The sequence below is a fragment of the Alnus glutinosa genome, chromosome 4 (genome assembly GCF_958979055.1).
Source record: "Alnus glutinosa chromosome 4, dhAlnGlut1.1, whole genome shotgun sequence".
Classification (NCBI taxonomy): Eukaryota; Viridiplantae; Streptophyta; class Magnoliopsida; order Fagales; family Betulaceae; genus Alnus; species Alnus glutinosa.
Window position 1 is genome coordinate 15,943,823 of NC_084889.1, and position 14,485 is coordinate 15,958,307.

The 14,485-nt window shown below is 35.5% G+C and overlaps 1 protein-coding gene across 1 annotated transcript; it reads right to left on the reverse strand.

Moving 5' to 3' along the window:
- Positions 1-3,389: 3,389 nt before the first annotated feature.
- Positions 3,390-12,587, reverse strand: LOC133866836 (uncharacterized). Its single transcript, XM_062303487.1, has 2 exons — positions 12,321-12,587; positions 3,390-4,065 (listed from the first exon to the last, which is right to left on the reverse strand). The coding sequence occupies exons 1-2, from the start codon at positions 12,486-12,488 to the stop codon at positions 3,532-3,534; spliced, it is 702 nt and encodes a 233-aa protein (XP_062159471.1). The 5' UTR covers positions 12,489-12,587; the 3' UTR covers positions 3,390-3,531.
- Between the last annotated feature and the right edge of the window lie 1,898 nt (positions 12,588-14,485).

The following is a 14,485-nucleotide window of genomic DNA, read 5'->3' on the forward strand; positions in this document are numbered from 1 at the left end:
CACACTTATCTATGTGAAAAGGAAAAGCATGAGGATGTGAAAAATGATAAACATGTTAGTACTGTATGTATTATGTAAAATAAAACATGAGATATAGTAAAGAAACAACTATAATGTTTATTAAAATCTTTTGTGAAAACCTTGCATAAAGAGCTATTTGGTAACCTCATATGTACCGGTTAAGTTTTAAACTGTTGTTCTTATTATTATGATATGGACTGCTCACTATTCCATATTATGGGATGTGGAGTTATTTATGTAGTAAAGAAAACGCAAATGAAAATAAGAATGTTTTGATTATTTGTATAAACTTCTCTATTTTATGTGCATGGTTTGTGAAACAATCATAATATTTATTAAACTCTTTTGTGAAAACCTTGCATAAAGAGCTGTTTGGAAAAACACTAATTAGAGGTATTTTTTAAAGATAGAAAAGGGCTCAAGTTATAAAATGGTCAGTATGCTTAAACTTGCTTAGTTGTGGACTCACACATCCAAATGTAAAATTGTGATAATTTTACAGATGTGGCTGAGAAAGAAGAGGATGCAGACCCGTATGCATGTCTGAACTATTGTTCATGAGACTAACAGGAAGCCTCAGCTTTTCGAAGAGTTGACTTACTATAGTTGATCAGTTTAGTATATTTTTGAGTTGTCGTTGGTGGCACTTTTTAGAAACAAAGTTTGGATGTATATATTAAGTTAATAATCACAATGTTCAATATGTTTATAAGGTGAAGTTTATTTAGAAGCTCTAGTACATCATGGTTTTGAGATGAGTTTGCGATGTCAAAAAAAGAAAAGAAAAAAAGAAAAAGAAAGTTGTACATGATATATATTTTCCACTGAGTTATATTATTATTATTATATATAGTAGCTTCATATGGAAAGAGGCGCCGTTGGGCCTCTAGGATTTTAATCGGCCTTCCTAGTCTCGGGCCTGGTTATGATATCGTGTGCCTCTCATGTCACCTTTTTTGGTGTAAGATTATGAACATAACCACTGTTTTAGCATGGCAGTCGTAATTGCATAGTTAATTTTGGATGCCCATATTGAGTTGTCGGATTTCTTGTCTAATTGAGGGACCAATGGTCTCTTTTTGTATAGGGCAGCCAATCACTTAATACGGAGCTCAAGGCCATTGTTATGGCCGCCCATCATGTTATGGTCGGCTTCTTATAGTGAGGGGTGCTTCGGGGTACATGACCATATATTGGCCAATAACCCACTATAATGTGATCTAGGGTATATAACCATTTATTAGTCGATTGGCTAATATATACAATCTTGTCTAGGGTATATGACCAGACATATGTCAATTGCCCAATACAATTTTTTCATGGGTACATGGTTGCATGCTGGCCAATTACCCAATGTAATTCGATGTGGGGGTACATGACCGCACGCATGGTCAATTGCCCAATATAATTTAGTCTAGCATCTATCATATATACGTACATGACCAAATATTGGTCCATTGCCTAATACAACTTGATCTAGGGTACATGGCTATATACTTGTCAATTGTCCAATATAATTTGAGCCATAGATTATCGACAGTAGTATTTTATGAGCCTAATTTAAAGATTTATAATCATAATAGATTACTTGCATCACGGGCTCGCCAGTAATTGCACTTTAACCAAGCCATAGGCCCCTCGTTTGTTGTTTAACGGGATCACGATTGTTCAACATTCCTTTGATCGTGCAACATTAATTGATTATTTTTAATATGATTCAACGGTGTTGTATTCGTTCAGTGGCCCTACTATACGACTGGGTATCATGGATGTAGTCAGATGTGATCCAAACATATGCCTAGCCTAAATTGGAGGCATCTCTGGTCCATCAACTGGTCCACCTAATCATCTACAAGTAGCAAGCTAAGGGTCGGTTGGATTGGACCACATCTTTCATAGCCTATTTCTCAAGCTTGCTATTGTTGTTTGTTTAACCAATTTATGTGTCATGCATGGGAATCAAGCCCAATGAATTGCTGGTGTCGTGATTGATCCATATATTCTTGCGAAGAGTCCCAATCATTACCCCTTTCTTATACCAGCTATTTTGTTTAATGAATCTTGATTTGAGCACAAAAACAAATATATGTGGATACTGAGGCTTTAAAGTCTATGTAGATTCAAAATAAGTTCGAAAACGAATCTTATCCCATGTCATAGGAAAGTAATTTATGGTTATTTCCATTCATGTACTCCATTTTTTGTTTTTTTTTGTTTGCGTTGAGGACTAGTCATACACTGAGTAATGAATAGAAATTGCTAATTCTTGTTTTCCTCTCCCTATGTGGAGACTCTCCAACTCCAAATGAGAGGCTTTCTCTCCTTAGTGGGTGTATACAGGGGAAGAGGGAATAGCGCTCTGCCTCCTCCCTCCACCTCTACCCCTCCTCGTGATTGACCATGTCCTCACACTGCCCTCATGGAACCTTTCTGGCCTTTCCCCCTACTAAGACTCTCGAGCTCCTAGTGAGAGGATTTTCTCTCCCTAGTGAGTGTAGGGAGGAGAGGAGGGAAGAGCTCTACCCCCTCTCTTTCTCCTTCATCCTCTTCATTTTCCTATATTATGTTTTCTTCTTTTGTCTTAGTCTTGGAAGCCAGATCTATCATACATTTGTCCCTTCCTTCGCCCTCATGCCTCTCCATCATCTTTGCCGTCCTCCAGTCCATCCATCACTGCTCCTATCTACCGTGTATGCAACCCTCGCACCACCCTAGCGCGTATAAAAAGCAATACACGTATTATCCATCACTGCTTCAATCTGCCGTTTTTTGTTTCCTTGGCAGATCCTTAGCTCTCCACTTTCTTTTTGGATCTCCATAGCCAATGCCCCTCTTTTGTCTATTGAAGCTTTTAGATCAAGATGAGATGTGTACCCAGTGTCCAATGCGGGCACCTCCCTCGTTGGATATCATAGTGATACTCCGATACGAGGGCTCTAGTACAATCATTATCAGTATTATCCCCTCTATTATGGCTAGTAGGTTCTCTTCTTGTTGCAGTAGGCTTTTCTTCACGCAATCCATCTACTAGACTGCCTAAAAAATCGTCGTTTTCAAAGGTCCCTTTCTTGAAAAATGTGCCAGAAACTATTGGCCCGGTCCATTTCTTGGCCAGACTGCCGCATGGTCACCCCTATCCTAGTTGGGGTAGCCATGTTGCCACCCTGTCCTGTTCTGGTGGTCGTATAGCTACCTATGACTAGGATAGAGGTGGTTGTGCAACCACCTAATTGGGAAAGAGGTGGTCTTCCGTCCACCCCACTCTTATACTTAATCTTTTTTTATTCTTTTTAAATAATAAGTTAACTCAAACTCTTACAAAAGTTGAGCATATTTTTTGCCTACAACAAGGTAAGGAAAACTATTCATAAAAAATAATAATAATAATTTTATATTTTGAAGAGTGTTTTGTATCTTAAATTATTTACTATGTATTTAAGAGGAGTGGAAAATTAAAAAAAAAAAAACATAAATCAATAATACAGTATTTTGAAGCCACATGTTCCAAACTCAAACGAAGTCCCTAATTGCACTGCCAACCGTCTTGGCCCTTCCACTCCCACCGGACACAAAGTCGTGCATGTAAAGTGCTAGGACCATCGAGACAAAGCACAAAAAAATCAGCACTGGCCCAAAGATCCAGAGCAGAAGAGGAAGTGCCGCATAGAATAGCCTGTTGCCCACAGTGTTCAAGACGGAGCCCTTCTCTAAAAGTTCACACACATACTCCGGCGTTAGCATCGACAAAGGCTCCTGTGGGGTGCATATCAGGATGCTTACCTCGTTAAGAAAGCCAATCGACAGAGTGTGGCAGAAAAATGAGAATAGGAAGATTGTAAGGACTGTCACATATTTCATAGCCGCCATAAATTCCCCGTCGGCTCCATAAAAAGCATCATTGAGCGGCTTCTTCACGCTGTACGTGCTGCTTACCACTGCTGCCAAGCCAGCGGAGAGAAAGATTGACATTGTAGCCATTAGGGTTGACCCCATGATCATGTTGCGAAGGGTTTGGACGGCCACGATGTTTTTCTTGTCAATGTCCTGCCAAAAATTACATATCGTTTTCAAAGTCTTGCATACACATATGTACCAACTGAGGGAGGCATGCTATATATATATACATGCTTTGGTTGGTTAGAACAATTGAATATCAAAAGAGTGTAATTACACTACAAAAAAAATTGCATTTTGCCACATGCATTTCGCCATGTGTACGAACACAGTACACGTGGCGAACAGTTTAGCACGTGTAAATGGACATGTGTTAAATTCGGTTGTAACTAAATGCACATTTTGCCGCGTGTATTTAGTACACGTAGTTAACAGTTTGCCGCGTGTACCACAATACTCGTGGCCACCTGGCCACGTGTATTGGAGGGAATACTTGTTCCAACTTGCACAGAGTGATACAGACGAAACCTTGCAGTCGGTCCATCTCATCTTGTGTTAGCTTGGTTGAACATATGCCTCTGAAAAATGCAGACATCTCAACAAGAGGTCTAACCACTTTATCTGGCAATGACTGGCGTAATACAATCGATAAAAGCTGCTGCATCAGTATGTGGCTATCATGGCTCTTCAACCCTGAAATTGTACGTTCCTTTAGCCGAACACACCATTAAATGTTCGAAGCATATCCGACATCCAGAACTCTAACATTTCGAAGAACCTTTAGAAAGTTTTCTTTGTCCTCCCTAAACATCGTGTGACAAGCTGGGGGCATATATGTTTTACCATTTGTGGCTATGAACGGGTGCAATTTAGGTCTCAACCCCATTTCCTGCAAGTCCAGCCGAACTACCAAGTTGTCCTTCGTTTTCCCTTTGATGTCCAAAATAGTGCCAAGTATATTGTCCAAGACATTTTTTTCTATGTGCATGACATCAAGATTATGCCGAAGAAAATTGTCCTAATTAAGAAAATTACAAACTTAAAATGTACCAATAGACTACATCACACCACAGGGTGTAGAGGTGTTTTAAGCCTTCAAATTAATACGAAAGCTAGCTCAATCATCCAAGAGTCGAAAATAACCTAATCATTACAAGATGATATTGAGAAAGCAATAAATTTTTAAATCCATCAAGAAAATTTTCAAGTGCATCGAAACAAAAGAAAAGTACTTTAAGATATGATTATTGAAATTAGATAACATGTCCTTACAATCTGTATTGTAATAGAGAAATAAACAAATAAAATTAATTAAACATAAAATAAATGCTAGAAAAAATCGCCTAGAAATTCAAAAACATTACTAATATCCAAAACGAGGATTTATTTAAAGAAACAACAAAGACAGCCTCATTAAAAAATAAAATAAGATATAATAAAAATTGTTAATGTATTTAGTTTTTTAATTTCGTTTTAAAAGGTGTTCTAATGTGACATAAAGGTGAATATTGTTTTTTATTTTAAGAGTTTTGAATTGTTTGTTAATATATTTGTCTTGAGAACATAAATAAAAACAAAAACAAGCATCACAGTGTTCTATAAAAATCTCTAGAACAACCACCAAAATGATGAAATTTGACACCCAGAAAGTGGATCAACAATATATTTGAACAAAATAAAATAGTGATCAATTTCAATTCAATTATAGCTTTAAAAGTCATATCAATTTGGAAGGATAAAAAGATAGTCTTTAACATATTACCCTATAGTAATAGAGCATCTTCTCTACAAGATTATTGACACTCATGATGCACTCTTTATTGATCCCGAAATCCCACCAACTCCTACAATCGACCTTTTGTCTCTATAAATGAACAATTGGATATTACACTCACACCCACAAACTTTTCTTCATGGCATGCCCAATTTATCACCGTTCTCGATCACAGGCTATGACTTGCTGTTGCTGGGCTATATCTAGCTTATGTCCATTGGATTGAAAGGACAAGCTCCTACTTTATGTCATCATCTCTCTGTATCTGACCTGATGGTTTTACTCATTGCTACGGATGATTAACCTTTGGTGTCTGTAATTGCCATTGCACATTTCCTTTCTTTTTTTTTTTTAGATGAGATTTGAGTACAAACATTACATTTTACAATGGTGAATCGTTGCCACCATCAAGAGAAAGATCTAATGGGGGAACATGCTAAAGGGAATGATGCCAAGGAAACAGGTCGAAGTGGCCCATCGTGCTAGATTAGAAGCACAGAGGTTCATGCTCCTATAAACCTAGAAAACTAACAAGGACTTGAAGGTGGTAAGTAGTCCAAGGATGTCTAAGATCCATGAATCGATCCTCCGATCTGTGGTCAAGTCATTACGTTAAATGGAAGATCACTTCCAGTCCCCTTCCATGTAACACCCCCGTACTAAATTAGGGTTAAGGACACCTTAATTTTTGCCCAAGTGTGTTTGGTAGAGTGGGTTTAGGCTTAAATCTTAAAAAAGGGAGAAAATTGAATTTCTAGACACTAAGGGTAATTTATGCGCAGATCGTCTGAGCGGTAGGTCATAGTGAAATATGATAGTCATTCGAACATTCTCTGGACCCTTCCAAAGTTACAACTCAGCAAAACATTGGAACGACACTATAGAACGTTCAAACAATGACAATTTGCATGCGAATCCAATAGAGCCATTTCAACATAAGCTCGTGGAGGGTGATATATTTAAGGGTCTTGGTTGAACCCTAGACGCCTATTTGGCCTCCCTTCAACCACGAGATTCTAGAGAGAGAGAGAGAGAGAGAGAGAGAGAAGAAGAAGAAGAAGAAGAAGAAGGAATGAGAGTTTTTTGGTGAGTTTTGAGCTACTATCTTCAAGGAAGGTAACCCCTATACCTTAAACTTGGAATATATTGGTTTCATTTTGTAATGCTCTCAAAATTAATTAACTATATAGGAATTAAATTAGAGTGTTACTCGTAGCGCCCACAATTTAATTAACTGGTCAATAATTGGAGGTACTACCTATAATAGGAACCGTCACACTAAAATGCAAAGAAAAATGAACTATTGATCTAAACTAGAAAACTAAACACCTCAGTAATATTTTTTATTTTCAATACAAACCAAAGCCTCCAAGTACAAGAGTTGCTAAAAATATACTATTCTATTTCGTTAGGTTTTTTAGTTGGCTCATTTGGTGTTCAAAACATATATTTTGTTTTATAGTACAATGGTAATTGTTGTACTTAAAGCCTATTTGGGATTGTGTTGGGAAATAGAGCTGTTACGTGTTTGGTACCTACATGTCTTAAGTGCTTTTTAATTGTTACTGATGTTTCGTAACAAAATTTAAAAGTACTTTTCGTTGGAAAAATGACAAAAAAGGACATATATGTCTAATACAACATATTTTATCACACACTGTCCAGAATGTCTCTTTTTCAACCTTGTTCTATACACACTTTTTTCTTGTTCTTTATACACAACTCTTAAGGGGTACTTCATCACTTTCTAGAATCTTTGTCTCTCTCTCAACCTTGTTCTGTTAACACTCTTCCTTTTGTGAACAATTTTGTAAACGCTTTTCTTCAAAGAAACGCACTCCTTTACAACAAGAACAAAACTACAGAACCAATCTCAAATCTCCCTTCAACTTCTTCAAGACCCAACCCATCAATTCATCTCTCTAAACCCCAAAACCCATAGAAAGAACAAAATAAAAAAAGAAATTTGAAAGAGAAATCAAAGTTACTCCGTTTCTAAAATTCCCAGCTGAGGTAAACAAGCGATTGGACTCTGTCCAACTTCCAAACTCGAAGCCCCAATTTCACAAAACAAAAAAGTGTGGTGAAAGATGTATAAATATTGGTAATGTTGTAATTATGTTAAATTTGTATAGATGTTTTTGACATTGTGAGATCTCATTAAACGTAAAATGCGTCACGCTTTTTTATTTTCATTTTTTTTATTTTTATCAAAAGTGCATTTCACAAAAAGCATCAATTTCTAGCTTTTGGCCAAACGTAGTTTTGGGCTTTTGGAACCTCAAAAGTGCTTTGAAAATGTTTTACCAAGCATGCACTTTTATCATAACAGGCTTTTTGGGTGTTAAACACACTTTTTAGCTCCTCAAACGCACACCTAAACATGCCCTTAGGTTTATGTTGAAGAAGTTGAAGATTTCTCCAAGAAGAGAAGTATTGTAGTTGATGTTTGGACATGATGAAGATAGAATGTCATGTTCTCTAATGTTTGGACATTCCCAAGTTTCAAAGAGTCATGTTCTCTATTACGTTATCTGATGTTCGGACATGGTGACTTACAAAAAGTCATGTTCTCTATTGTGTTCTCTGATGTCAGGACATGAAGACTTCCAGAGAGTTGTGTTCTCTATTTTATGGGTTGATGTCTGGACATGCTCTTATTACTGAAGTTGATGTTCGGACATGGATATTGATGTTCAAACATGATGGAGATCTGAGAGCTCATGTTCCCATTTATGTTCGAACATGCCTAGGTTAGAAAGGCATCATTGTAGCTGATGTCCTGACATGAAGAGGTCGGAGAGCACATGTCCCCTCTGATGTTGGCACATGTTCGGGCATGAAGGCGTGATTAGGCATAAAACCCAAATCATGTACAGACATGCCAATAACATATTCAGACGCCGCCACACATAATCGAATTTGAAGTATATTTTAAAGGTTGTTCTGCTCATTATTCTCTAACTCTCCCTTGCATGATTTTTGAGAAAACTCAAAGGAGTTCGAAGAGCCAGTGGATACCAAGCATTGCTATTATTGTTGTTATACACATAGTGCTTGGGGTTGTATGGCAAGAAGATTGTTTGCAAGAAGTGAATATTCTTGGAGTGTGAATCAAACCACAACAACAGAAGTCTACCGATGGGTCAATAAAGGAATCAGATAAAGATAGGCCAATGTGGAATTGGAGCCTGCCGGGGAAGCAGGGAGGCAAGTGAGGAGCTTGTCTGCAAACAAATAGTCTTAGCATTACAAAAGGGTTTATAAGTGTCTATCTCTGTGTTATATTCTTATTTTATAGTGATTTCTTGAGTTTGGCTGTCCTGGATAGGTTTTACCTTTAAGTGTCAAAGGGTTTCGTCTTCATCAACAAAACCTTTGTTGTTTGATGTGTTGATGCTTTATTGTGCCTTGTTGTCTTGATTATTTAAATCACTACATAGTTTTTATTTGATAAATATTACTAAGTTGTGATTCTTTATATTGTTTGGGGTCTAAACGTTATATTCACATTTAAGTACAACCATATACAAATGATATACATAAATTTGCAACTACAAGCCTCTACTCAGCGTCTCAAGCCTTACTAACATCTATAATTTGCATTCCTAGAATTACTTTGCTAAGCTGTAAAACAAAGATGTTTTACAAGTGGAAAAGTAACCCCGTAAGCCTACCACTTAGTAAGTAAATTGCCAATGAAACTTAGCCATGCAGTGAGCCTGGTTTAGTTGGAAAAAGTATAAAGAATGGGCATTTTAGCAACGTTATGTCTAAATTAAATATTCTAGTGATCGTTATCCATAATTATGCTAGCAGAGAAAAATAGTACATTTATAAAGTAGTTAAGACGTAGTTTAAAATAGAAAATAATGGTAATACATGTATAATTAATTCACACTCCATAACCGTTCTGCATATGTCCTATTCGTACTCTTATCCCTCTCATGAAGAGATTTGCGCATTCTGTGAGACAAATGGTACAACACCGATGCCCTTGTGAGACACAATGACTAGCCACCACTAGTTGTTCGACTGAATCTGACCTCGGGTAATCCACACAACTAGCGATGCTAACACTAAACTAAACTTGGGTCATAGGGTTAAGTCCATATATCAGTGTGTACGTACCCCAGATTCTTCCCCCATAGTTTCAATGGTGGTACACCACGTCAATATAAATTCTAGTTAAGAACATAATATAATTCACGAGTAGACCATCAATGCATTTGTAAACCAACATTTAAAAATGCTAAGGCTCACAACATATTTTTAGGGAAGATATGTGTATCTAACTACACCGTTTATAGATAAAATATTTATGTTTAATGACAAAGTATTTTGGCATTTCCATAGGCGACTACTTACCTCGAATGCTCAAATCCAACCTCGAACATTCTGAAAGATCATTCAACTTCTCGTTTCAATGCTCTAATATTAGCCAAGCTGCTAAGAAAAACCCTAAACTACGCTAACAACCCTAATTTGTACTTAAAAACCCTAATATGCACATTCTTCCCTAAAAATCATTTGATCGTTCCTCGGGACAGTTAGAATGGTGTTCAACATCGTTCCAACATTTTGCTCAGAATGTATTTTTACTAAGTTTCACCAAACCAAAACTTGATCTACCACTTTCCCACAACTCCAAGAGATTACAACACTTCTAAAGGGTATATACAATAAAAACAAACATTTAAAAAACAACGAAGATTACAAACAGAGCTGAAAATCCCCAAAGGTCCTAACTCTCTTTCCATTGTCACATTTCCCTTATTAAAAAATCAAGAAAATGCTCTAAGGTGTTGAAAGGTTAATTAGTGGTTAAGCATTACTTTAGGGTCAAACTGAAAGCTAGTTCTTAAAGGTCAAACTTTTCATGCAAGGGTCAGTCTTAACTACCAAGAATACCTAACTTTAATCTAATATTAAAGACAACAAGTATAAAAATTACCACGAAAAACAAACTCTAGCATGAAAAATAATATATAAATAAAGGTTAGGTTAAGCTTTATACCTCATAGGTTGGAGTTTTTAAGCCCTAAGAGCACAACCCTCAAGGAAGACCATTCTCCTTCACTCTCTCTCTCTCTCTCTCTAGGGTCTGGTGATTGAAAAGAGATGAAATGGCAGCCTAGGGTTCAATCTAGCCCTAAAATAGATCCCTCAATATTCCACGAGTTCTTGCTGAAATTGCCTAATTTCATTCATATGCAGACCGTCATCGTTTGTCATTTAAAGAGATGTTCAAACTTTGTGTACAATTAACAGGGTGCCATTCGATCGTTTCATGAATCGTTTGAACGTTTTTATGAAGACCTAAAACCCAAGTGTTTTGAAAACCCTAATTCCACAATATATTTAAACCAATCATTTTTACACCTTGAAACTCTTTTGGGTGTTTTACAAAATACAATATTATCTTTTACTTGTGCATAAAAGTAGGGTATATATATATATATATATATATATATATATATTATGTATACTATGAATGTTTAAAGTAGCATACATATGTGTTGAAAAGAGATAGAGAGAGAGAGAGAGAGAGAGAGCTTATATAGTATACTCGCATGCTCAAACCGGTTATTTGTAAAATATTTTTCATATGTTTGAGCTGATCAATATTACACATTTAGCGGATTTAACCTTGTTTAGTTTTTGTTTAGTATTTATTTTCGTGTGTGCTTTTGTTAATAAAAGGTTTAAGATGTGACTTTGTTGTAGAATAATGATAATTTTATGTAGAATTTTCCTTCCCTACATTTTTCAGTTTAATTTTTATGTATATACTTTTTTATAGAAAGTCTTATGCACTTGAAGAAAGAAACAATAAGAATATTTTGGGAAGCATAAATAATTCCTATAAGAAGCCTAAAAATAAAACATACATAAGATCGAATTTTATATTTTTGAAAATCCAGATTCTCAATTATCACATTCTTGAGAATGTGGATGTCGGCAAAACATCTTGCTTGGTGGCAATCCCATCCCTTGGTGCACTTGTACTAAACAGCAATCAGCTGCTCACTTCTTTACTGAAGTAGAGTGTCGTGCAATTGCCACTACCTAACATTTAAATAGCCTTCCTCACATCAACGTTTTCTATCTCTCAGATACAATATCGGCGTCTCCATTAATGGAGACCTTCCTAATGGTGAACAAAACCTCCAAAACTGAGCCAGAATCTCAAGAAATAAATAATTCCAAATATATCCGGTTCACTTGCATGATGATGGAATTTCACAAAATCAAACCAAATCGAATCTGAATCATGGACTGAATTTTCATTTGCTTAATTTGTATGCAACTTTAAAATAGAAACCACCTTTTGTAATTATTAGTACAAGAGATTACTGAAGTACTGTGAGAGGAAATTCTTCAATTCTTTCTTTTTGTATAAACTCTCATACAATTGTGACGTCCAAATTAAGTTTTTATCGTTGCAATAAGATCAAGCATAAATGCCTGTAAATATTGAAATGAATGCCAAATGCACGTTCGACGTCACTTGATCACAGAAACAATTAATGCCAATACATTCTGCTTAGGTCTCTAATTAAGCAAAGTTTCTACTTTTCATATCGAACAGCGATCTACATGCAGAAAGAATATATACGTACGTACGTACCATGGTGATGGAGAAGACCCAGAAACGGCGTGCTTTGGAATTCCTTCCGATGATGGTTCTGAGCGGCATAGTCCGAACATTATACCAGAGCCAAACATGGTAGGCGAGGGCCAAAAGAAATCCCAGTGGAACCAGAATCACATCCAGATAACATTTCCTCCATTCCATCGATCTCTCCCCCTTTCCCCGAGTTGTGGAGTGCGTCGTAGCTTATTAATTCTCTGTCTTTCGTCTTCCACATGCATCAATATTTTCAACTCCCGGCCAAGATCATCATCTATTTATATATACTATACTCAAAGAATGTATACGTTTGCACAAGCAAATTTACTAGAAAACAGCTATACCATGCCCCTCCATTAATTAATTGTTACTACTAAATTATGGGCAAAAGCCAACCATTAATATATATATATATATATATATATATATATATATATATATATATATATATATATAGAGATATATAATCCCCATTCTCCACGTTTAATTTTTTTCTTTCCATATGATACCATTTGCCTGTTCTTTTCTTGGGTGTGAACCATGCATGACTAATCAATGTCTTATTTAGGACTCATATTTGGCTAGTAAAAATAGTTAAAATCCTTTTTTTTTTTAGAGTTAAAATGTTATTTTGGCCAACTCTATAGTAAAAAATGAAAAAAAAAAAAAAAAAAAAAAAAAAAAGGCACTTTCATTTGGCTAGTTACTTTGTCTAAAATTTTAATTAGATGCCATTGTGCTTAGCTGAGCAACTGTAGCTCAATTCAATCTGATTCTCACTCGTGTTTGGGAATAATGAAAATAGATTAAAAAAAATTATTGAAATAATAAAAGTAAATAGCTAAAGTAGTAAGTCAGATGTAGGTGATTTGAAAAATTAGGTACCCTAAAATAAATAAATAAAAAATGTGTTCTTTAGCTAGATTTTAGCTAAATATTTGTTAAGCGAGATCGATGTGATTAATGCTGGACAAATTATTTGTAGTTGGAATGACAATTAAGGATAAATAAAATTACCTAGCCTCCTTAGTTAGTATTCTAAATTTTAAATCAAAAAAAAAAAATTACATCCTTAGTTTGGAATGACAAGGATAATTAAATTGTAGTAATGGTAAGATTTTTGCAACAACTCAGGCGATCGAACGCAATAATAAATTACTCCTAGTTGCTTATGTCAGCACCTTGCTACGTACTTCTATACCAAGTCATTAGCGAATAAGAACGTACTTTTATGTGAAAGTTTAAATAATCAACTAATTAATCATATATTTAAGATTTAGGAAATTAAGAAAATCAAAAGAATGAAAAGGATTTAACCTCTATCTTCTATTTTAATAAAGATAAGTGGTCAATTGAAAAAAACTATTCATTTGTAAAACGACCTCTGAAATTGTCGAAAGGGGGGAGGAGTACAGAGCTAATTACCCTTCAAATTAAATCTCATGCAAAACGAATAAAACATTGGTAAACGAGGTCCCGCAGAAACACCTGATCGAGTAGTAAGGTGGTTGAATAGTCATTTAATGTACTCAATTGGGAGTGGAAAAGACAATTAGAAAAACAAATTATAAGCAATATTATATCAACTAATTAACTTATTCTCCTGAACATTGGAGAATCATTAAAAATGTCAAATAGTTTTGGAGATGAAATTATAAGGAATAAAGTAACTTATTCCTAGTACTCCTACATACGTATAATATAATATTTTAAGAGCTAGCTAAACAAACAGACGAATTATAAGATAATTAAGTGTAAACCAGTCTGACACCTTTCATGCATGTTTGAAAATATTCCAATTGTAAAATAAAAAAAAAAATTCAGGAAATCAACCTCCAACGACCTTTCATAATCCCCATTCATGCATTCATGCGTGGCAAGTCCAAAGTGTTTCTCTCCCTCTCTCTCTCTCTCACTCTCTAAAATCTCTCTCCGAAAACAGAAGCTGTTGGATTGTTGTTCCCCATTGCCATCGCAATGAAGCTCTTATTTTCTTGAAACTAACTACAGACTTTTTTTTTTTTTTTTTTTGTATCTTATACATGGCATTCAAATTCTCTTTACGTACGCAAGAAGAGTAATGCTACATACATTTTCGTTTTCTCATACTCATTTCGGTACTTTCTTAGTATAAAAACTGATAATAAAATAAAGACATAAAA

Excerpts from the sequence above, each read along its gene's own strand:
- LOC133866836 (XM_062303487.1), bottom strand. The coding sequence starts at position 12,488 with ATGGAATGGAGGAAATGTTATCTGGATGTGATTCTGGTTCCACTGGGA. Across the intron at positions 4,066-12,320 it reads GGGTCTTCTCCATCACCATG|GACATTGACAAGAAAAACAT; the intron begins GTACGTACGTAC and ends AATTTTTGGCAG.